Below are 26,577 nucleotides of genomic sequence, written 5' to 3'. Positions count from 1 at the left end.
TAGACGAGCTCGTCAACTTAGAAATTGGACCGACCTGTAGGTCTCGTAATTTTATACTTTGCAAATTTCTATTATAGGCTAGCCTTTACATAATTTGGAAAAGTAAAATCAATACAGATCTGAGAAAGAAGCCATAGCTTCTATTACAACTTTACCTCAGACGAGTCTCGAACCTCGGAATCCAGTTCACAATAATTTTACACATGCCCTTTATCGGATCAGTAGACTACATTAATGTTAAACGTCGCGTGCCCCGACGCTCTAAGCAAGAAAAGCATATTGCTTTCAAAACTTAATTAAGTAATTGCCTTCGCTATCCTTATGTTATGGAGGAGCAATGCTCAAAAAAGGACCGAAAGATCTCGAAATTAACAGAGGCCGAAGCCAATACTACACACGCAGAACAGGGAAAGAAAAGAGAAAAATTATTATTATTAATGGTTAATTCAAAAGGCCGAGAACAAAATGAGAATGGAGGCAGAAACGCTTAAGCACTCCAAATTTTAAATTCAGAAAAAGCACCTGACTGGACATAAGGCCCGATGACACAAAAGCTAAGCCATACTACAAGGTGACTAAGGGAAGAAAATTTCAAAGTCTGCAAACAGGTAGATGAATTTAGAAAGATTGAAAAACTTAATCACCCAAAAATGAAATTAGAAGAAGGGAAACAAGGGTATTCACTCGTGCGACCTTACATTTTACCAAATCCTCATTAGGGGAGTAATTTTAAAATCTTGAGACTGCCTAGATTATAGTCAAAACTGAAAGCCCTATATAAAAATTAAAGAAGCACTGTACGACCTAACAGTTGTACGTTAAGGGGGAATGCAGGAATCTTCTTTATCTTCACATGCAGCAAGGTTCAGCTAGTTACAGTTCTGCCCTACCTCTGTTTACTGCCGCAATTTCATGCCAGTCCCCACCACAGCAATCTCCCGAAGGAGATGTCCTCGGTCCTTGATCACGTAGCACTCTCAAATATACACAGCAGCAAGCAGCAAGACACTTGGTTCAAAAAGTACACCACTTTTATAGGGGGCTGGCAGATAGTTCCAGAACTAATTATGTGATATAGATTTTGATTGGTTGATAAGATTTAAATATCAACCATTATTATTGGTAGATTAATTTAATGACAGGGATGATAACTCCAAAATGATAAATAAACAATTGAGCGTTGATAAAGTTATCCGACATCCAAATGTTAACATTCTTGATGGTAGGTAGCCTCTCTACACAAGGTAGCACTAGAAAATGGATTCTAGGTCATCTGATTCCAAAAGGTAAAACTTCTACAATATAAGATTGTTCAGTAAGTTGTGAATAGGTAACAGCACAGTCAGAGATACAGCAACAAGTTAAAAATATGGGGAGGCCTAACTCATGGCACAATAACAGTCGGTTATCAAATGAAGGAACAAATATTTCAGTGACATCTCGCCTTTGAAAGTTAGAGATGAGTAATGCTGAGAATATTAGACACAGTTGCCCCACCCCACTAACCTCCATCTACAGTTTTTCCTTACCGAATGGCGTGTACCCCATGATGTGTAAAAATACCCTGATATGTCCATCTAACACGCTTGTGACTACCAATCCATTAACATCATTTTGACAGTAGCTAAAGGACAAGAGAACATCGTTTACAATCAAATTAAAACCATACACTAGTCCTATTTAAATCAGGTTTTTGTAGCAATTGTACTGCCTTACTTAAGATGACTGATGACATAAGACAAGCAATGGACAAAATGCAGACAACACTAATGGTGGTCGTTGACTTCAGCAAGGCATTCAATTCTGTAGACCATAATAGGAATATCACACTAGGTCAAAATTTGTTACTGTCAAAACTTTACCAGTTAGGGTTTTTCAAATAGCACTCTGAATTGGATGGTCTCCATGGTTGGCAGCAATGTTTTACCAACAAAGTTGGCTAATCTTCTTTGTGGCGGACTGTGACAATAGGTACTCCTCATGGTTCTACACTTGTGCCTCTTCCTTTTTCAGTGTATATCAATGACGTGTCTAAAACTTGTAACTACAGCAGACATCACATACGCAAAGGACGTGCAGTTGTACATATATTGAAGACCAGATGGCATTTTAGAAACAGCGAAAAATTTAAAGTTAGATCTCAATCGTAAACAACTGGGCAGTAATGCATGGACTGTTTCTCAACCATAAGAAGCCCAAAACATGACTATTATCTGAAGCAGATCGAGAAACTCTTCCAGTGATGCGGATACAGAACAAAGCCATACATTAAAGTAAAACTGTAAAAAGCTTGGAATTGCGCTAGATGAAAACCTATCCTTGTCCGCACATATGGTAACAAGTTGCAGGCGAGTATTTGCGTCAATGCACAACCACAGTAAGTTCAAATTATATTTAAAAAAAAAAAAACCCTTGAAATGCTAGTTACCAGTATGCCAATTCTTGATTTCTGTGATATTGTTTATAATGACGGCACTGATGAATCACTACAGAAATTAAAACTATCACAAAATGCATGTATGAGGTTCATCTGCGACCTTAAATATACAGATCATGTGACATTATCCTACACCAAACTTGGCTGGCTCCATCTACAAGACAGGTGTAATGTTCACTGCCGAACCTTACTGCAATGAACTTTGAATCTTATTTCCACTTCTTAAAGAACGTTTCTATAATCTCTTGCTACACCACAAAAGACACACAAGAGCACAGAACATTGTCATATACTGGTAATTCCTTCACGGGTGCTGCAATTCGTGTATGGAACAATCTGCCATAAGACATCACAGGGATATCAGGGTCCAGGAAATTTAAACATGCAAGCATAAAACATCTGATGGAAAGACATAAATAGTGAGGCGGCAAGACATAATTCCTTGTCCTCTTCTTTTATTCTCTTCACCACATCTACTTTATCCTTACCCTGTTCCTTTCTCACAGTACAAGAGTAGGCCTACCTAACTTTTATTTCACGTATAATAAGAATCCGTCCATCCATCCATCGAAAATGCCCTCCGTTTGCATTGAGACCTGCATCCGTGATGTATTAGCGCATTGTTTCAGTGCGACGGCAGGTTGATGCTTGTTAGGTGGTTCTCAGTCCGCTTCAGAGTTAGTGCCGCTTGTGTTCCTTCCTTTAGTCACAATTTTGGACTCCATGTCCCAAGCAGTACTATAGTGCCTTTCTTCCTTAGGTTATCTTGGGATGCCATTGTACTATGGCCTCAGCTAACTCAAAACAAATAGTATATCACAGTAATAGTATTCAAACTCACCACACCAAACACAACCCTTATAAATCTTTGGCTATATGTTGGGTTTGTAAATCACCACTAGTACATGTTCTCATTTACATTAAAACACTTTCTTTCCCAGACGCAGCATGCACTGGCTATTCACAGTCAGCTATTACATCAGAGAGAAGGAGAACTAGAATTTGGTAATCACAGTTATTATGATATTCTAGTGATAAACATAACATTCACCATTTCCTTTGCAGTGGAAACTAAAAAGAAATTGGCAACAAAACCTTCTTTTGTTGATTCATATGCTGAATTTGTTTTCTCTTCTTTTCCCCCTCCCTTTCCTTGGAGGGAATTATGTAAAGCAACTTTTTCCTGCTTAGTTTTTGCACATGGCTGTCTATAAAATGAAAATCTCTCTTCCTTGTTATAAATGCTTTCCAAACTTCAAACTAAGCTTTGTGTTTTCTTCTTTTCTTTCAGGATGATGACCTAGACTTCCTTCATAATCCAGATGGAGTTTCAGACTGACACAGATTTGCCTCCATCTTTGGAGAAAAAAGCGTCATCTGAAGAAGTTTCAGAAGAAATAAGTTATGGGAATTGTGTTAAAAGTGACAGTCAAGTGAAAACCAATGTTGTGTGTGGGACGGATTGTACACATAGAATCACAGATACGTTCTGTCAACAAATTCAAGACAGACAGTCTCTGGTGCAGAATAGTTTAAGTTTGTCCAGTGTAGTGGAAATGTGTGCTCCTGTGAAATCTAACCTTGATGCAGAAGGCGTTGAAACAAACATTGCGAGCGAGTTAATGACCTGGAACCCTAACCCTGTGCTGAACAAGACATTGGTAGGGGATGGAAGCGATAGCGGCTGTTGTTGTGCTGGACACGTATCTTCTTTACAGAGAGCACTGAGTAGTAACAGTGGAGGTTATGCCAGCAGTTGTGGTGGTCTTGAAGATACAACTCCTGCTGTCTCGTGTGATTCAAGTCTCATTAGCTGTTATTCATCTTATGAGGATACAGAAGATATGGGCACTAGCACGACGGTGCTACTGCTGCATGGAGGGGACGGGACTAGTGAAGGTGGAAGTGAAAGTTCTTCAGTGACTGATAAGGATCTTGATGTGCGAAACAGAGCGGCTAATGCTAAGAGATGTGTAACTACAAACACTTCTAGGAAGAGAAGCGATGCTAGAAAGACTGAATCAGATGTGTCTAGAGCAAAGACAGCTCAGATACCTCCCTCAAGGACTGGTGCGACTACTACCCACAGAACTACTTCAACTGCTCAGGGTACATGTGCTGGACGCAAAAGGGAGAAAGCTGGGACAGTCACCACTTCCTTAAGTGCTGGAACCAGATTAAATGTTGCTAAACAATTACAAAGTGGTAATGGCACAAAGCCTTCTACAAGACTGACTGCTGTAAGTTCCTTAAGTGCAAGAGCACGTTCAAAGACAGCAAATGATAACGGCAGCCATGGGACAGTCAAGAAAGAGACTGCTACAATCATCACAAAGGGTAGGAATAATGCAAGGACAGTGTGTAGTGTAAGAAACAAAGCTGATATTACCAGTGCAAGTGATGATGGTCGCTGGCCACCTCCTTCAACCAAATCTGTCTCAACTCCGAGGTCCCGGGGTGGAAGTTTGGCTGAATCTCAGTCGAAAAAATCTGCTCTTAGTTCTTCGAGTAGTATTGGAACTAATGGAACCATTATAGAAAGTAAAGCTAGTGCCTTAGAAAAATATGCTACTCTACCACGTCGACGTAGACGTGAATCTCCTGAGAATTATGCGACAGAAAACCATCAGAGAAGTCATTCAGTAAGCAGGGATCCCAGTTTAAATAGAGCAGCAAGCCTCCGTAAACAGCACCATCAAAAAGATAGGAACTTGGGTAAAGCTCTACCTCCGTATCCTCGAAGAAAGATACAGGGAAGGACAAGAATATTCCATGAAATATCTGTTCAAACAGCTTTAACAGCTGATGATGTTACCAATGCATTAGCAGGAATTGGAATTCAGGATTATATCCCTGTGCGACCTGTCGAGAGACAAGATCAAGAAGTTCAGGTACGTTGAAAATATTATCCTTTAATGACTCGTGTAGAAGTGATTCCAAATATTTGCTTAGTGATCTTTCCACCTAGTTACCTCTTGTAATTGAATCTCTGGGATAATTGATTTCTGTGATAACTGAAAGAACACAACTGTTGATTTCACTCAAATACTGTCATAGCTTTGTTTAAAGAAATTTGCTTAAAAGTGAAACATTTTCTCATAAATTTGCATTTATCAATTCCTTAATCTGCAAGGAAGAAATAAGGAAAAGGAGTTAAGGTAGTTCTTCCAGGAACTTCAGATATAAAAATGTTCATTTTCAGGGTATTAAAGTATGTTTTATCAATATTCTAATTGTGAACTTCTGTACCAAAACGTGCACAACATTCTTTTTATTATTTTACTCATCTAATTGATTTACACAATTTTCTAATTTTACATTTCAGTCTGAAATGCAGGATTCTCCAGTTTTTCTTTCTTGCATTATCTTCATTTTCCTGTTTATCCACCCCATTCATTTATTCTTAACTAGCAAATGTACCCATGCTTCGCTACGGTATTCTATATTGTATACGGATATCGAAGTAAATTATTGTACATGAAGTGAATACGATTTCTTTAATTGCATGTCTCTTAGTGTTATCCAAGAAACAGCATAGGGAAGTTCAAGGACGTTGTTTCCAATGTAAAGTGCGAGTTGCGGAGTTGTGATGATAATGGCAGGTCTACTTGTCTACTGCAATATCACAGAGAGTTGAGAATTTTCATTCAACGGCAGGCCCCATTGCCTACTGTGCGACCACAACCGATTTGGGGAGTTTTCGTTACTTTCAGACAGATTACAGTTGAGGAATTTTTATTGTAACGGCATGCACTTTCCCTACTGTCAGTCGAAATAGAGTTGTGTTGTTATCATTATAATGACAGACCCATTTTCTTAATACCAGTCAGCTTACTGCCACTCACACCTAATTAGTGAGTTTCCATTGTAATAGCAGTCCACTATGCGTAACGTCAGTCACATTTTAGATGGGTAAATTTGTTTATAATAGGGGCATCCTTGCCTACTGACAAATAGAACTGGGTGAAAGAGTTTTGAAAAAATTGCACATTACCTTGCCTTTTGCTAGTCAAATGGAGAAGGGAATTATTCATTACAATGGTACCCAGGAGTTGGAGGAGGACCCCATTCCTACTGCCAGTCATAGTCAATGTGGGGAGTACTGATTACAATAGCAGATGCCTTCCCGCTGACAGTCACTATCGATTTGTAAAGTACTAATTACAATGGCAGACACACCCTTCCTAGATCGCTACAAATCAATTTCAGTGAATAAATATCGATCAACATAGGGAAGTATGTGCATGTTCTCCTTCATTTACAAAATACCTGCTGCTAAACGGTGAATCATATAAAAAACGGATTGTACGATAAGATGCCTCTGGCCTCATTTAGCGATCTAAATGGGTGGTCCTATGATATTTTCTAGTATATCATCTATTTAAAGGTAAAATTGTTTTAGAAACATTGGATAGGGTGAATTTGTGTAAGGTTTTCACACACTGAATTACTTTTCAGATACTAATGTGACAGCTTCAAACATAGAATTTGGCTCAGATATGGCTACTGGGTGGGCCAATATTCGTGTAGAATTTGATGATCCTATCCTTCCAGTAAGTGATTCAAACCAACAATTATACGTGTACAAACTGCTAAATATAGGTACAGTCCAGAAATCGAGCCAAATTTAACGTATAAGGGATAGAGATACGACAAAAAGTCATAGGCCCAGAGTTGTAGATCACTCCAAATTGAACGGAAATTGTGCCAACCGTTTTGTGATAAGACTTACCGTTTAGCCACCAAATACCTCGAAAGGAAGGTCTGCACCGTCATTAAAATTGCCTCCATATTTAGATATTTTACGGGGGTAAAAAATAAAAATTTTAAACATCTCGTTATTGTTCCGTCGGTTACAGGCTAAAAGCTATAATTTTGCCAAATTTCAGTTTTCTAGGTTGTCTGGCAGATTATGCCGCCATCTAGATATGGGGGAGGGGGTTAAAACTTAGGACTTTCAGGAAACTTTTAAGCCCATGAAACCTATAGTTTATCATTTTAGATAAATACATCTGACTGCATTCTTATGAAAGTTTGAAAATCCCAGCATGCCACCCGTCAGAGAATTTTGAGAATTTTTGATTTTTCTAGGGATCCTGAAGTCATCAGCTTGTCTGGTACCAAGTTTTAAGTTTCTAAGATGCATGGAAGTATCTCATTAATTCACGTCTGTTTTCATTTTTATACGTTAATTTATAAATATGTAATGTATATAGATCGCTCCAAACTGACTTCCATTTATTAATATGGCTTATATTTTACTGCCTTCCCTAGTGGTTCTAGGCGAGTCTTACTCCCACAGTATATTTTGCAGGTAGTTAGTCATACTTGTAACAATTTTGGTTGATAGCCACGCTGGAAGATACATACGTCCATTATCTTGGTCATTTTGGACAATTTACTTTTTCACTCTTTCTCACCCATTATGCCGAAGGGGCTGAACTTGGACTTTAAAAAATCCGGAATGTTACTATTCATCTCATTGACCCCGAAAACTGTGGATTCGATACTATTTTTGATTATTTTTATACCTAACCCCCTGACCCCCCACCCAAAGGGTGCTACAGATGGCTTACCCCCACAATGCTTGTCTCCAGATACTAAGTCATAAGTGTACCAAGTTTGGTTGAAATTGCTCCAGTGGTTCAGGAGGAGATGTGTCATTTACACACATACCCACACACACACACACACACACACACACACACATACATCCATTTTTATATATAGTAAGACAAGATATCTCAATCCCCCCCTCGCCCCCCACCCTAAAGGGAGCTGAACTTTGACTTTTAAAAAATCGGGATTGTCACTATTAATCTCAGGCTACCCCGAAAACTCTGGATTAGACACTATTTTCGATTATTTTTATACCTAACCCCTGACCCCCTCACCCTAAGGGTGCTGTAGATGGCTTACCCCCACAGTGCTCGTCTCCAAACACTAAGTCATAAGTGTACCAAGTTTGGTTGAAATTGCTCCAGTGGTTTAGGAGGAGATGTCATTTTTATATATATATATATATATATATACACACACACACACACACACACACACACACACACACTCTCGCTCTCGCTCTCGCTCTCGCTCTCGCTCTCGCTCTCGCTCTCGCGCTCGCTCTCTCTCTCGCTTTCTCTCTCTCTCTCAATATATAGTAAGATTAATTCAGATGAAATATTTTTTTAAAGAAACTAAAGTGACATCTTTATTGATTGAAAATGGAACTAACTCATTACTTAGCTCCTTTTGACGAAGGATGATCAATTTTGCTATTTGTGACTGCGAGGATTAGACAGCTTTGAACTCATTAACTTGTTAACCAATGTGTCATAGATCTAAACAAACTGTTTCATAAACATGTTGACAAAAATGATGCCTTAGTCTCTAATGGCATTTTTGTTGTTGCTGAAATGTGCAATTTTCTTGCACAAAAACAAAACTTTAACATTTTTTTGAGGGGCCAATGACCTAGCTATTAGGCCCCTTTAAATAACAAGCATCATCATTATCATCAAACATTTTCTATGGTACTGAATTGTGTTAATTTGAATATTTTGTTTCATCGATTGTTTTGATGTGAAGTCACAAGTGATGTGTTTACATCTCCAGTTGGTTTGTGCGGCTCAAGGTGTGAGTAGGAGGTAAGAGTACAATGTGATGTGTCCATATTAGGAGAGGGGCAAGGAGGATAGCTCATATAAGGAAGTACTGAATCTGGTTGGTGCACCTGTGAGAGTTCTCTAACATGATACTAAATCAGGATTTCCACAGACTTAAAAAGTCAGAGAGACTGAACGTATCCCAAAAGTCTGGGAAATCAACAAAGATTTTTCAAAATTTGCATTTCTTTTAAACTTTGAGAATGCATAATTTTCAAATTAAAACTGAACTTGAAATTGATGTTGTGGACAGCTTCAAACACCCAGGAAGTGAGTTAATGCAGAATGCAAGAATGGATAGAGACATAAGGATGCGAGGAACCTAGCTTGGAAGAAGGAGGTACCAAAGAAGTGATGTAAGAGATTTACTGTATGCTCCTGTTGACATATGCAGTTGACACTTGGGCAGTCGCAAGAAGAGAAAAGAGTGAAATTCAAACCAGTCATATTAAATTCCTAAGAAGTGTGATAGGAAAGACAAAGAAAGAATGAGAACTGAAGGAAATTGGAGTAGAAAAGTTGAATGACAGAACTGAGAAGAATAGACTAACAAGGGAAGTCTTCCAACTTGTTACACTCCGATTCTGGTCAAAGTTTACATGCAGGTAGGTGGGCTTATATACATTTAAAAAGTGAAAACTCTGTTTGTCCAGATTAATATTTCTGCTGTTTCTTTAACGTTTAAAGTTATGAAAATACATATGGAGATACACCTTGTAGTAGCGGGTAATGTTGAGAAGAATGGGATGCACTCGTACAGTGGAAGTGTTCTCTGGGTTCAATCAAAAGAACATGTGCAAATTTCAGCACTTCATTCACTGTTGCATGGATGGGACAAAATAGAAAGCAGATATTCGAGGTTACATCTCAGGAAAAGACTATTCCAAAGGGTACCATGGGTATGGGTATGATTCAACTCTTGAACGTGTTGGAGTTTTGCATTTGGAAAATGTTTGTTCATTCTTTTAATGATTTGATCTTGTTAAATAACATTGATATCAGCAGTCATTTACTGAATAATATTTTGAGAATCCAAGCATTGACACACAAACAACTGTTTTTGCCAGGTTTTTACATGTGGATATGTAGTTTGTATAAAGGTGGCTATTTTGACAAGAGCACAGCACACAAGGTTATGCTAATAAACACCCAGTTGGAAAGGAAAATTGGTGTAGTGTTAAAATCACTTACCATTGTGTAAAAGGAGGCTCCAGATGGACTCATACTGAGCTACTTCTGTGGATTTATACCCATGTCGAATAGCAAACCTCTTCAGATTTAAAATTGCCACCGTGAAATTTAAAATGGTTGAATTCCTTTATTAACAACGGTGAATCTCTTATTCTAGTAGCTAAGTGGACTTTTGATGATTTTCTTGTTGAAATCATTTAGCATTTGCTGACAAAGAAATGTTCGCCTTCGCAGACACAATCCCTTTCGTGTCATGAATCTACAGAATCAACCCCGGCTCACTTTCAGATCCGAACAGCTGATTCCGCCTTTAATTGCTAGTTCACATGCTTTGAAATGTAGCATCTCATGCGAGATACTAAAGCCACCATTTCATAACTCTGTAACGTAATGAAGCAACTTGTCTTCCAGCTCAAGAAACTTACAACTTTTCGGCCCTCTGAAAGCCTTACGTGTTCGGTTGGTGGTTTCAAGCACAGCTTTCTGTTTAGGGCCTACGCCAGTAGGGAACATTAAACTCAGTCACACTGAATTCTCGACCGGCAGCTCTGTTACTGCGTTCTTTAGCATATTTTATCACTTTGAGTTTAAACTCAGCCGTCTAACTCTCACATTTCTCCATAACTTAAAGATCGACCTACACAAGAAAACTTAACTGAGAAACAACAATGAAATGTGAAGACAGAATACTGGTACTCGTCGACACTACCACAGATGGACAGTACCTAATACCATGATCATTTGACTGCCTGGACAGGGAAACACTCCCAGTTCATGTGATTATCGCTGCCAGACAGGTAACGATAAGCATATTGACAATGACGGAAGACTGAGAGGGGTGGCTCAGTACGACTGACTGGCTAAGAATGTGGCCTTGGGGCAGGGGTTTGTGAGTTAGGTATTTTTGTTATAACAGTTCTGCAGGTAGAAAGAAATGCAGCTTCTTCTTGTACTGTCATGTATGAAGTACCGCCACAGCAATTGGTACAGTCCCGATATTTAGTGTAGGCACGTCCACGGAATACCCAGACTTTATTTCGTGTATGTGCCGTATGTCTTTAGGACAACATCAGAAATTAATGCGAGTTATGTGTGGAGATTTTCTTCCCTGCAATTTCAGATGTTAAAAATGGGGTGCAAGATATACGCAGTGGTGAGTTATATGTGAGCAAATACGGTACATGTTTCTTTGTTGGGTAAATAGTATAGCATTTCTCAGTATTTCATACAATTCACTCTTTCAGCAATGTGTGCTCAGTTACTCATTGTATTTGTTTTAGCCGAATGAAGCAAAGTCACTGAACGTTAACTATGACACTTTGTAAGTAGTTAAGGTATCATGTGGAGGTTACAGCGAATGAGCTATCCTACAGAAGTCATGTTGACATAGTTGACCTATGAAGTCGTCAGAGTGGTAAATACAGGATAATGTTCAGAATCCTTAAATATATGAAGTGTCGGGATGATAGCTTGGTTGAGTACTGGCCTTCTGAGCTCAAGCTGGCGGGCTCGATCCTGGCTCATCCTCGTGGTATTTGAAGGCGTTCAAATTACATTAGCCTTGTGTCGGTGGATATGCCAGCAAATAATAGAACTCCTGCAGAATGACATTCCAGCACATCGGCATCTCCGAAAACTGTAAAAGTCATCGCCATAAGACCTTTCTGTGTCGGTGCGACGTAAAGCCCATAGCAAAAAAAAAAAAAAAAAAAACTGTAAAAGTAGTTTGTGGGACGTGAAACCAATAACATTATTTTATTAAATATATGTGACGTAGGATTTTTGGACATTTGTTGTTATTGTTGTTGTTATTTTACTCGGAGGAACATAAGGAGTAGCTGCCATGATCAGGTGTTTAATACACTCACATTGTTGAGAATGTTCTGCTGTTTTTAGGGAATAAACAACCAAATGGACTTTGTGATCGTAAAATACTAATTTGAAATAGTTGGTGTACCCATGTATACAGTCCCAGGCCAAATTAATATGACTACATAAGGAAACATAGGAATATAAACTTTACATAAACTTCATGCAGTCCAGCTCCATGGCTAAATGGTTAGCGTGTTCGATTCCCGGCAGGGTTGGGAATTTTAACCATCATTGGTTAATTCCGCTGACACAGGGGCTGGGTGTATGTGTCGTTTTCATTACATTTCATCCTCATTATGACGCGCAGGTCACCTACGGGTGTCAAATCAAAAGACCTGCATTTGGCGAGCCGAATGTGTCCTCGGACACTCCTGGCACTAAAAGCCATACACCATTTCGTTTCAACTTCACTCACAGAATAAGATTAACCATCGAACTGAGATATTTCACCCACATTTCACAGTTTATGCTAGTATTTTGTCAAACCTCCTTTTGCTGCAACAACAGCCTGCACTCTGCGAGGCGTGCTATCTGTGCATCGTAAGCTCATAGCCTTCAATTGCTGGTTGTGGTTCCAGTGGAATGTGATTCATTCAAGTAAGTGTATTTTAGTAATGACATTGTCTTTTGTCACTTCCCTCTTCAACAATTCCCGTACATTCTTAATTGGGTTGAGGTCAGGAGAATTACCCTGCCAATCCTTCAAGAAACCTTTTACAGACTTTGCAGTGTGGCACGGTGCACCATCTTGCATAAACATTTTCATTTCATCTTGTTTTAACCAATCCTGCAGTTGTGAAAGCAGTCGAGTTTGCAGAACTTTTATGTTCTGTTGTTCTTTCATGGTACCTTCAACAGTGTACAGCCTACCCAAACCCCTGCCACAAATCACTGACCATATCATTTCTGAAGTTGGATGTTTGATGGTCTTTACCACACAATCATCATTGAATTTCTCTGATAATGGATAATTTTTCAACCAAACTGGGGAATTGGTAAACTTACTGATCTCCAATCTTCCACAGTGAAGTGTTTGTGTGCTTTAGCCCCTTCCAAATGTTGCTTCATCATCCTAGAATTAAGCCTCTGTTTGCGAACGTGTCTGCGACTTCTGTAGCTCAAATCAGTCAGTCACCTGCGAACTGTTCTACTAGACATTGGAATGCCTGCATCATCCAACTTCCTTCTAATTTTGCTATTCGAGGCTGATCTATCTTCTAGAACTATTTTTCTCAAAATCTGTTCTCCACGAGGTGACAGCAGTTTCTTTCTGCCACATTTGCCCTTACGATTTGATGTCAAAGTGTTCATTTCACGCAGCCTGCGACTAATATTAACCACTAAAGTTTTTGAAATTCCACTTCTTTTTTCTATTTCTCACTGCAAAACATCAGTTTCTGTCAAAAGAGCTTCCATTCCCCTTCTGACTCGTGACAGATCCTTTGCTAAACCCATTTCTGAAAACATTGAAATTCGAGATTAGAATTAGAAAATTGTGTGAATTTTTCCACTAAAGAATGTAAACATACTCCGAATGGGCATGAAATATACAGTGCATAACAGGATTAGGTAATGAAAGCAATTGCTTTGGTTAACTTACAGTTACAAATTTACCTAAGAAATGCAACGTCCACTTGGAGCAACTCATTATAAGACGTACAGGATTTTCTCACCATAAGTATAAATCTAAACAGTGTGGCCAATATACACATTTTTTTTACAAACTTTTACTCTCAGAAGTCCCCTTAATTAAGGAAAGTATCTCCAGTGTTCCTAAAAATGTTTTTTAATGTCAGAAACAACAAAATGAATTGATAAAAAGAAAAAATCTCTGGTGGTCATATAAAATTGGCCAGGGGTTGTAGGTTCCTGAAAGAGTGCAGATTTGGGCAGCCATGTGCTGGCATTTCAGAGTCTGAAAAGAATAACTGATGCAAGAGCCTGGTTTATCAAACTGCAGTAGGCTACGCAGTATTTTACCTTTTGCATGTAATATATTTCTTACATGCAATGAAGTCGCTAAACAAAGTCCTGTTCATTTCTGTAATACGAGATTCATTTATTTTTAATCCTGCATTCTCCGTCAGCTTCCAATGTTATAAAACATAACAGTTGCAAATTCATCAATGACGCTACCCACCCGTATGCCTTATTGAATTTAGTCATTTAACGAACAGAAAGGTATAGAGCCAGATAATTCTTTGAATACAATATTGATTTTCTTTTCCCTTTTCTTTAATTATTACTTTAAGCTTGGTTAACAGCAACTAATCCAGTTGTACATTCTTGTGCGAGCAGGTGGATGAAGGCCACAAGGAGATGGAACATCTGACAGCTCAGCTTCAGTTACTGCAAGCAGACTGTGATCAACAGAAACAGGAGCTTCACAGTGTGGAAGCAGAGAAACTGGTCTTGAAGGAGGAACTGGACAATACGAACAAGAGAGTCCTTGCTATGCTAGGAAATGTGGAAGAGAGAGGTAGGTACTTTATTGTAAGCTTGAAGACTTTGCTGCAACTGTAATTTACTAAATTTGTGTTCAGTTCTGTTTTAAAAAAATTCTCTAGAGATTGTTTTCTATTAAAAGTAAGGTTGCCATATGTCAAGAATTTCACATACAATCTACATTTTTGTTTTGTAAGAAAAATCCAGACTGAAAAGACGAAAGTCTGCAATTTTTGCAAAAAATTTACGCTATTGTGCCAGTGTAAAACAAGTGTTTTCTCTGATGACTGCACAACGGAGAGGAAAAAGGAATAGGATAATTCTGCAATCAGTAAATGCAATGCCTTAAATACAGTGTAATATGAACAAAACCTTGTAATGACTTTCATAATCTCATTCAAGACCAAAGTTCTTTTCCTCTTTCCATGCTACTGAGAAATATGACTGGTACTCAAGTGTAACAATTAATGGTTAATATTATACAGAAGATTAAATGAGAATATGGTACATTGGTACTGAGTTTTCAAACTTCCATATTTCTGAACCAAACTTCCTGAAATTTTGACAGCTGACTTTAAACTTAGAAACCAACATGTATACAAAATTTCATTGAAATTGTTCTATTAATTTGAAAAATATATGCATTTTTCTTAAATTACTTTTGCTAATCATGTATTAATCAAAATCTTCCACACGCATTAGCTTTGCAATTAAAAATTTAGTATTTTGATATTACATACCCTCAAACAGGCTTAAGAACTTTACAGAAAGATATCTCAAGTAACTTCAAAGATTTAGGTGTAATAATTTTTCATATTACACATAATAATTTATTTAAATTTTATGGCTTTTTTCCTACAAATTTTTATTTTTCTTCACTCAGAATAAAGAAACCTGAATGTTTGCTCTGTAACTTTGTTCACTGTCTATTTATGAACTTAAATGTTAATGTTCATCCAATTCAGACAAAATGTGATGCGTGTGGAACATTTTGAATATATAAAAAGGTAGTTTTGAGAAAACTTTGTTTTTATATATTGACATGGTACAGTAAACCCCTATCGCCTACCTGAAGGTTCAGAATGCTCCTGATTTGTAGGTTTACCCTTCCTGTTTCTTCTTAGCAGCTTCTTGTTGCAATTTCTTTGATTTTATGCCACGTGGTGCCCCATTCCTTCATTTAACCCGTGACCTGCATTCGTTTACTCTGGTAATATCATGACGCTGACATATTGTAGAGGAAGCTGTTGGATATTCTTCCCCTCTTAGCACACATTTCAGTTAATGGGTGGCAGAGCATCCCATATTGAACTCAGAAACACCACTGAATGTTCCCAAGTCCAGCCTTTTTTTAGAAATATAAATTTCTTTTGGACATTTTTTCCAAATGAGAGAATGCACACTCTCATTGGAATTTTGTGTCCCTCCCCTGAGACAGCGAGCTAACAATTCATTGCTTGCTAGTCTCTGGTCGAAAGGCAAAATTCTTAATAACATGCTGTCAGACAACTGAACAGACATCTTGGTATGGCTCTCTCGCCATGGGCAGTGCTTCTATTGTAGAAGCACCAAGAATCCGTTCCTTCGCGACATTTTTTGTGTTCTGGTTTGTGATGTGTAGACCTGTAATGGTACAGGGTAGCATATATGGCATTTTTCATGACAGGTACATCTGGTAAATGATTCTGAATGGCCTGTCTGTAATAACTTGTGAGTTTCTTGATGTTCTCTAAATTCAGGTAGGCAACAGTTTGGCCTACCTGATTTTTAAACTCCCTTTTCTTATTCAGGCCTTCACGAGCTGCCTCAAGTTTTTTTTCCCCTTTTATTAGTTCTTCCTTTAGAGGGATACCATCGTGAACTTGATGTATCCATGTTCGTTTTACCAAGAAATGGAAATTAGTACGGCTGAACACTACTTTGTTTTCAAACAAATCCACAAACACACTTCAGACAGGAAGCACATGGTACTACCAACTCTAAAGGAATTAATAAATACGCAGGATTATTGTAATATAGTAGTTTATGGGATTATTTTTGACACTAAAATACAATGTCTAATATAGTGAAACTCAGCAGCATATAACAACAAATAAAAAACAACAGCTTTATAATTATTTTATAAAAATTGTTTTGACTCATATGTAGTCGACAAAATACACCAGAGATGGCAGCACAAGATAGGTGTATTTACGCAAACTTCATTTAAGTCATAATTCAAACATAAAATACCTTTTTAAAAGGAAGAATACTTTGTAATGCATTGTGGAGTGTCGAGGGGGCATGCCGGACCAGTTTATGAGGCTTGAAGCATGGCGCACTGCTTTTTAAAAATGGCTGTCCAGCCTATAAGGGAGGGGGGATCGGGTTAAATTTCTGGTACCTCCTTCCTAATGGTTCAGTGAATGTTTTCCCGCAAAAAACCAGATTTACGATTTTTGACCGTTTATTGGAAAAAACTCAGTTCCAATATCCCTTAACCCAACACACATCTTTTTTTTCACTTCCTTTGATCAGTTGTGACAGATCAACACTACCGTGCATGGAGCCGCTGTCCAACAAAAAAGGGGGTTACATATTTGACGTCCTGGTTTTGGGATACCAGCAACCATACTATCGATGGGTTACCCAAATGAGAATCATTCAACAGTTGCTGCATTTTTCAATGACTACTTAATCTTTTGTGGCCATCAGACATTGTGACCTATAGAGGCACTGCACCTTACGTTTGTGAAACCATGAGAAGTCGTTGAACATTATAAGCTTGTGCTTCTGCACGTGGGCTTTGAGACGCCAACTCAGACCGATCTCTGATGAATGTAGGAGAAACTTTCCAGGCTTGTAGGCTATGGTTGAGTAGAGTTTCTAACTCGAAGTTGCTTGGAAAAGTGATGGATTTGGCCAATAATGTGCCACTGTTGCCTTTGCCAGTTATAATGAGATGGAGACAGTGGTTTGAAGCTGCAGCTTACTATGCCAACAATTTTGAGTTTTTAGAAGTGGTTACTGTAGTTGTGTCCTAATTCGTGAACCATGGACAATGACTGAGTGGCCTAGTAAGTGGTCTTGAGAGCTGTGATACCAGTTGCTATTGAATATTCTGAGTCATAGCCCTCCTCGTGCTCAGGATAGAGATTCTCATTGGGACTTTGCTATACAGAAATTTCACCGAGTTTACTGTGTTCAGATAGCACGTGCAATTTGAATGTTTACTTTTAGGATTTGTATTACCTGTTAATTAAGTGTGAAGTAATTTTTGTACATTTCTATATTGATAATTTACGAACCTTCTTTTACTATTTGTTTAATGTTGCACCGACACTGATAGGTCTTACGGCGACAATGGGATAGGAAAGGGCTAAGAGTGGGAAGGAAGCGACCGTGGCTTTAATTAAGGTACAGCCCCATCAATTTCTTGGTGTGGAAATAGGAAACCACGGAAAACCACCTTCAGAGCAAGCCTCGGACCTATGGGAGTAACAGAGTAACAGCGTCCCAGTCACATTTGACAGTAAAGGGACTCTTTGGAAACAACTTGGCGAACAAAATGGAATTTGATGGGGAGCTATCAGTATTAATGGGGCTTATGAAAGAAAGTAGAACTGGCTGAGTCAGCAAAGAGGATATGTCTGGATGCGTTAGAAGTTAATGGTATTTGGGTAAGGGGAAATAGCGAGGAAGAGATAGGAGATTATAAAATGTTCTTGACGGGTGTTAAAAAGGCAATGGCAGAGTGTGTGGTACGACTGTTCATCAGGAATGCTATTGCACGTAACATAGTTTCTGTTAGGCACATAAATGGGCGAATGATAAGGGTAAATTAGGCAGTTGGAGGAATTAGGATGAGAATTTTCTCAGCGTATTCACCATGTGAGGGTGCAGCTGAGAAAGAATTTGACACGTTTATGAAGCACTGAGTGACATCGTAGTCAGGGTTAACAGCAAGGATAGGATAGTGCTAATGGGCAATTTCAGTGCAAGAGTTGGAAATAGAACTGAAGGATATGAGAAGGTGATGGGTAAATGTGGGGAAAATATGGAAGCTTATAGGAATGGGAAGCATTTACTGAACCTCTGTCCTCTTATGGAATTAGCAGTTACAAATACACTGACTGAGCAAATGTTATGGGATAGCGGAGCACTGATGCGCAGGTGTGTTGTCTGCACAGCACACGCCCCCTGTGCCAATGGCAGTTGTATAAGAGACCTTGTGAGCAGTGGCTGTGCATGTGACAGGTGTAACATGGAACGTCGTCGTGAGCTGACACCATTTGAACGGGGTATGGTGGTCGGTGCCCGACGGGTGAGAAGTGTGATTTTGGAAGTGGTGCGGGAATTCGGCTTCACACGATCAACTGTGCCCAGGGTGTATTGTGAATGGTTGAATGCGGGTGTCACCGTCCACAACAGACAAACGACCGGCCGTCCAGCCACCCTCGATGACCGTGACCGGCGACATCTGAGACGGATTGTCAATAGTGACAGACGGGCAACCGAACAACAAATCACGACTCAATTCAACACAGGCCGTGCTAGACACATCTCCCAGTGGACAATCCGTAAAAACATGGGTTCTATGGGGTATGGAGCCGGCGCCGCACACGGGTGCCACTGTTAATCCAACGTCATCGGGCACAACGACGCGCATTTATCGCCAGTCACCAGGGATGGACACTGGAATAATGGCGTAACGTGATATGGTCAGACGAATCACGATTTCAACTGCACCATGCCGATGGTAGGCACCGTGTATGGCACAGACCACATGAAGTGATTGATCCCGCCTGCCTCGAAGGTGTGGTCCAGGGCGCTGGTGTCTCTGTTATGGTCTGGGGTGCATTTTCCTGGTATGGAATGGGCCCCCTAGTTGTTCTGGAAGAGACTTGTTGACGGTATGTTGAGCTGCTCGGAACCATCTCCACCCATTTTTGGCCTTCCAGCGCCCAGACGGTTCTGCGGTGGTTCAAGATGATAACGTGCCGCCACATCGCTCTCACGGCACCCGGGAATGGTTCCAGGAACATGCAGCGGAGATCCAACGACTGCCATGGCCACACAGGAGCCCCGATATGAACCCTATCGAGCATATCTGGGATGTCCTGGAACGCAGGCTCCGTGCCATGGATCCTGCACCCACTAAGAGACCAGCATTGGCGGCCGCTCTTCAAACGATTTGGTGTCAGTTGCGTCCAGAGGACTACCAGGGACTTGTCGACTCACTTCCACGGCATCTCACTGCAGTTCGCAGGGCCAGAGGAGGCCCCACACGCTGTTAGGTGACTATCCCATGACATTTGCTAAGTCATTGTACTACCTTCAAGCGTAAGGCTCTTCACCACTACTCATTGGAGGGTAGGGGTACAAGATCCATAATAGACTATATCCTAACCGACTCTGAATTAAGGAAATCTGTTAGGAATGTGCGGGTTTGATTGAAATAATAATAATAATAATAATAATAATAATAATAATAAGTTAATTTATTAATTTGTCCACCTAATCAATACAATAAATCTTGTATTTGTTAAATTACATTGACAGGTTAATTAAAATGGTATATGTTTCACCTTACATTTAGGCATCATCAGCCAAGGGTTTAACCTTAAAATAAAATCAGGCACCTGATTTACATATAAATAAGATAAAACTGATTTATAAAAAAGCCTTGAAGAGACTTGAAAGAAAATTAACATATAGTGAAAGACTAGTACAATGTTGGTTTTAGACACAATGCTATGAGTGAGAAGTTTATAAATGGGGAAAGTATTTACAATAGTAACATTGAAAGACTATTAATATGAGTAAAATGAATAAAACGATATTTTGTCATAGACTAGTAGTAAAATTGCTGTAAAATGATGTTGATCGACTAGCGGTTGGAACTAGATAATAACGAGAATAACAATCGGGATCATATTTTTAGAACATAATGTTGAATAAAGTAAAGTTGAGATATGGTCAAGTGACCTGTGATAATTTGTTTACGTAAGTTAAAAGTCAATAGCATATGGTGATGTTGTGGTTCACTTTGATGCAGAAGTACGAGGTTGTCGTTGAAGGTTAATATACGATGTTTATATTGGACCTCTATGGACCATCTCATTTGATATGATGTTATAACGTTGTTGAGAATATGGGTTTGTTGACAAGCTGGTTGAAAAGTCAATGTGACAGTAGAATGTAGCTAATGTGTTGAATGTTGGATCAGAAGTAAAATCATTTGACGGTGGTGAGGGTAACTTGTTATGCTATGAGCTAAAAGTTATTGACAACTGTTGTAATAATGTAATAATGTGCAGGTTTTCCGGGAATTTTTCAATGATAGTGATCACTCTTTGATCTGTAGTGAACTAAGTATCTCTAGGCCTACGATAGAAAAAGTAAAATCTGTCTGCAGACGAATAAGGGTAGAAAATCTCCTGGATGAAGAAATTAGATAGAAGTACATGGATATGATTAGTGAAAAGTTCAAAACAGTGGACAGTAAGCAGGTTCAGGTATAGAAAGAGAATGGGTGGCATACAGGGATGCTGTAGTACAAACAGCAAGGGAATGCCTAGGAACAAAGATAGGGAAATTGCGAACATCTTGGTCGAACGATGAAGTGAGAGCAGCTTTTAAACATAAGAAGAAGGCATATCTAAGATGGCTCCAAACAAGGACGGATGCAGACAGGGAATTGTATGTTGATGAAAGAAACAGAGCAAAACAAATATTTGTCAAATCCAAGAAGTCGTGGAAGGATTTCGGTAATAACCTTAAAAGACTAGGTCAAGCAGCAGAGAAATCTTTCTGGACAGTAATAAATAATCTCATAAAGGGAGGGGAAAAGGAAACGAATAGTGGTTTGGGTAAGTCAGGTGAACTCGTAATAGATCCCAGGGGATCACTGGACGGGTGGAAGTAATATTTTGAAAATATTCTCAATGGAAAAGGAAATATTTCCGATTTATGTTGTGAACAACAAAGCTCATGGGGAGGAGGACGATGATGTGGTGGAATTATGCTTGAGGAAGTGGAAAGGATGGTAAATAAAGGCAGCAGGAATAGATGAAATTTGATTTGAAATGGTGAAATAAAGTTGGAAGGCAGGCTTCATAGAGTAATAAGATTGTCATGGAATGTTAGTAAGGTACCTTCTGATTGTACAAAAATGGTAACTGCACCTATCTATAAGCAACGGAACAGAAAGCACTGCAACAATTCTCGAGGTATTTCATTGATCAGTATACCAGGCAAGGTGTTCACTGGCATCTTGGCAGGGAGAGTACAATCAGTGGTTGAGAGTAAGTTCGAGGAAACCAGTGTGGTTTCAGACCACATAGGGTCTGTCAGGATCAGATTTTTAGTATGTGCCAGGTAATTGAAAAATGCTACAAGAGGAATCAAAAAATATGTGTATGTTTCATAGATCTAGAGAAGGCATATGACAGAGTACTGAGGGAAAAGATGTTCGCCGTACGGGGTGACTATGGGATTAAGGGTGGATTATTATAATTAATTAATCAAAGGCATTTATGTTGACAATTGGGCTGCAGTAGGAATTGATGGTAGAATGAGTTCTTGCTTCAAGGTACTTACCGGGATTACATAGGGCTGTAATCTTTCACCTTTGTTGTTCATAGTGTACATGTATCTTCTTCTGAAAGGTATTAAGTGGCAAGGAGGGATTTAGTTAGGTGGAAATGTAAGTAAGCAGTTTGGCCTCTAATATCTTGGAATTGATAATAGGTGCAATGAGTATGGTATGAAAATTAGCCTTTCCAAGACTAAATTGATGTCTGTAGGGAAAAAAATCCAAGAGAATTGAATGCCATGTTGGGAAATAAAGCTGGAACAGGTAGATCCTAGCATGGAACAATCGTCCACACAGATTGCATAGAATTGTTGGAGGAGGGCGTGGTTGTGTTGCATGGAGTTTCGTGCTTGTCTCCTGGCCTCTCCACATCTGAGAGAGAGGCTGATTGATGATGGTTAGGCTCAGTTTTGAACAACTAAATGGAACTAAATGAGGCCACAGAACTAGTTACAAATAGAGGATTGTGGCAGCAGTTTCTAAATTCACAGAGGTTTGCAGACCGTATGCTGAAAGGCATAACAGTCGATAATGAAGTATGTATGTATGTATGTATATATGTATGTATGTATGTATGTATGTATGTATGTATGTAATGTATGTAATGTATGTATGTATTGTACCAGTAAAAGTTCGGGGCGTAAGGCATGAGAAGGATCTCAGGTAGTGGAAGTTGGTTTTTGGAGCCGGTACAGAGCAGGATAGATTCGCAGGGCGAATAATAGATGGTTATACCCTTCTTCAAACAATTTATTAATAATGTTAATCAATTCACCACCCTGCAATGTCGATATAGAATGCAAATAATTTGTTGAAATCAAAAGGGTTAACGTAAATCTTCTTGAATGCAATTTGTGAAAATAAATAAATCTCACAGATCCAATAGTCTTTTGCGAAAACATAAAGTGTCAGTTTTTCACCTAAAGTCTTTCTAAGTATTGTGACATGACATGAACACACTTATAATTACATACATACATACATACATACATACATTATCATTATAGACTGTTATGCCTTTCAGCGTTCAGTCTGCAAGCCTCTGAGAATTTACTAAACGTCTCCACAATCCTCGATTTGCAACTAGTGTTGTGGCCTCATTTAGTTCTATACCTCTTATCTTTAAATCGTTAGAAACCGAGTCTAGCCATCGTCATCTTGGTCTCCCTCTACTTCTCTTACCCTCCATAACAGAGTCCATTATTCTCCTAGGTAACCTATCCTCCTCCATTCGCCTCACATGACCCCACCACCGAAGCCGGTTTATGCGTACAGCTTCATCCATCGAGTTCATTCCTAAATTAGCCTTTATCTCCTCATTCCGAGTACCATTCTGACATTGTTCCCACCTGTTTGTACCAGCAATCATTCTTGCTACTTTCATGTCTGTTACTTCTAACTTATGAATAAGATATCCCAAGTCCACCCAGCTTTCGCTCCCGTAAAGCAAAGTTGGTCTGAAAATAGACCGATGTAAAGATAGTTTCCTCTGGGAGCTGATTTCCTTCTTACAGAATACTGCTGATCGCAACTGCGAGCTCACTGCATTAGCTTTACTACACCTTGATTCAATCTCACTTACTATATTACCATCCTGGGAGAACACACAACCTAAATACTTGAAATTATCGACCTGTTCTAGCTTTGTATCACCAATCTGACATTCAATTTTGTTGAATTTCTTACCTACTGACATCAATTTAGTCTTCGAGAGGCTAATTTTCATACCATACTCATTGGACCTATTTTCAAGTTCCAAGATATTAGACTGCAGGCTTTCGGCACAGTCTGCCATTAAGACCAAGTCGTCAGCATAGGCCAAACTGCTTACTACATTTCCACCTAACTGAATCCCTCCCTGCCATTTTATACCTTTCAGCAGATGATCCATGTAAACTATGAACAGCAAAGGTGAGAGATTACAGCCTTGTCTAACTCCTGTAAGTACCCTGAACCAAGAACTCATTCTACCATCAATTCTCACTGAAGCCCAATTGTCAACATAAATGCCTTTGATTGATTTTAATAATCTACCTTTAATTCCATAGTCCCCCAGTATAGCGAACATAATTTCCCTCGGTACCCTGTCAAATGCTTTCTCTAGATCTACGAAACATAAACACAACTGCCTATTCCTCTCGTTGCATTTTTCAATTATCTGGCGCATACTGAAAATCTGATCCTGAGAGCCTCTCTGTGGTCTGAAACCACACTGGTTTTCATCCAACTTCCTCTCAACGACTGATCGCTCTCTCCCTTCCAAGATGCCAGTGAATACTTTGCCTGGTATACTAATCAATGAGATACCTTGATAGTTGTTGCAATCCTTCCTGTTCCCTTGCTTACTGCTTTTGTCCAATCTGAAGGTACCTTACCAACACTCCACGCTAATTTTACTAATCTATGAAGCCATTTCATCCCTGCCTTCCCACTATACTTCACCATTTCAGGTCTAATTTCATCTATTCCTGCTGCCTTTTGACAATGGAGTTTATTTACTATCCTTTCCACTTCCTCAAGCATAATTTCACCAAAATCATTTTCCTCCTCCCCATGAGCTTGGCTGTTTGCAACACCACCATGATGATTTTCTTTTACATTGAGAAGATGTTCAAAATATTCCCTCCACCTCTCCAGTGATTCCCTGGGATCTATTATGAGTTCACCTGAATTACTCAAAACACTGTTCATTTCCTTTTTCCCTCCCTTCCTAAGATTCTTTATTACTGTCCAGAAAGGTTTCCCTGCTGCTTGACCTAGCCTTTCCAGGTTATTACCAAAATCTTCCCATGACTTCTTTTTGGATTCAACAACTATTTGTTTCTCTCTGTTTCTTTCATCTACGTACAAATCCCTCTCTGCCTCGGCCCTTGTTTGGAGCCATTTCTGATAAGCCTTCTTTTTACGTTTACAGGCTGCTCTCACTTCATCATTTCACCAAGATGTTCGCCTTTTCCCATCTTTACACACAGTTGTTCCTAGGCATTTCCTTGCTGTTTCTACTACAGCATCCCTGTATGCCACCCATTCACTTTCTATATCCTGAACCTGCTTACTGTCTACTGTTCGAAACTTCTCACTAATCATATCCATGTACTTCTGTCTAATTTCCTCGTCCTGGAGATTTTCTACCCTTATTCGTTTGCAGACAGATTTCACTTTCTCTACCCTAGGCCTAGAGATACTTAGTTCACTACAGATCAGATAGTGGTCTGTATCATCGAAAAATCCGCGAAAAACGCGTACATTCCTAACAGATTTCCTGAATTCAAAGTCTGTTAAGATATAGTCTATTATGGATCTGGTACCCCTAGCCTCCCATGTGTAGCGGTGAATAGCCTTATGCTTGAAGAATGTATTCGTAACAGCTAAACCCATACTAGCACAGAAGTCCAGCAAACGCTTCCCATTCCCATTAGCTTCCATATCTTCCCCACATTTACCAATCACCCATTCGTATCCTTCAGTTCTATTCCCAACTCTCGCATTGAAATTGCCCATTAGCACTATTCTATCCTTGCTGTTGACCCTGACCACTATGTCACTCAATGCTTCAGAAAACTTGTCAACTTCATCCTCATCTGCACCCTCACATGGTGAATACACGGACACAATTCTTGTCCTAATTCCTCCCACTGACAAATCTACCCACATCATTCGCTCATTTACGTGCCTAACAGAAACTATGTTGCGTGCAATGGTATTCCTGATAAAGAGCCCTACCCCAGACTCTGCCCTTCCCTTTCTAACACCAGTCAAGTACACTTTATAATCTCCTATCTCTTCCTCATTATCTCCCCTTACCCGAATATTACTTACTCCTAGCACATCCAGATGCATCCTCTTTGCTGACTCAGCCAGTTCTACCTTCTTTCTTCCATAAGCCCCATTAATATTGATAGCTCCCCATCGAATTCCATTTCGTTCGCCAAGTTGATTCCAAGGAGTCCCTCGCCTGTCAAATGGGAGTGGGACTCCATTACTCCCATAGGTCCGAGGTTTGCTTAAAGTGTTCTGAGCTCGGTAAATTCATGAAGCAGGATGCTGCCCTACTTGCACATAGTCCAAGTGAGGATCTCTCCTCTAACGGGTTATGGACCACCGGTGTATTGTATAGTCCTAGCCGCCTGAGCACAAGGAGGGCCACGACTCAGAATATGTCCGAGATGCCCACTCCCATTCCATAGCAACTGGTATCCCGACTCTCAGGACCACTTACTAGGCCACACAGTCGTTGCCCATGGTTCACGAACTAGGATGTAACTACAGTAACCCACAAACATGAACACTTATAATTGAAAATAAGAATTTGAACTTCTGTTGAGAGTTTCTCAGTTTGTGAGCCTTGAAACATAGAACACTTGAAACTCCTAGAGTCTTTCTTATGTGAAATA

The 26,577-nt window shown here is 39.4% G+C and overlaps 1 protein-coding gene across 1 annotated transcript in view; it reads left to right on the top strand.

Moving 5' to 3' along the window:
• Positions 1-26,577, top strand: part of corn (cornetto) — a 552,907-nt gene that overhangs the window by 356,568 nt on the left and 169,762 nt on the right. The window contains exons 3-4 of the mRNA XM_067142064.2: positions 3,729-5,328; positions 14,461-14,641. Of these exons, the coding sequence (XP_066998165.2) occupies positions 3,760-5,328; positions 14,461-14,641 (1,750 nt within the window). The 5' untranslated portion in view covers positions 3,729-3,759. The remainder of the gene's footprint in view (positions 1-3,728; positions 5,329-14,460; positions 14,642-26,577) is intronic.

This window comes from Anabrus simplex, chromosome 2 (genome assembly GCF_040414725.1).
Source record: "Anabrus simplex isolate iqAnaSimp1 chromosome 2, ASM4041472v1, whole genome shotgun sequence".
Taxonomy (NCBI): Eukaryota; Metazoa; Arthropoda; class Insecta; order Orthoptera; family Tettigoniidae; genus Anabrus; species Anabrus simplex.
This window is presented reverse-complemented; position numbering and strand designations above follow the sequence as displayed.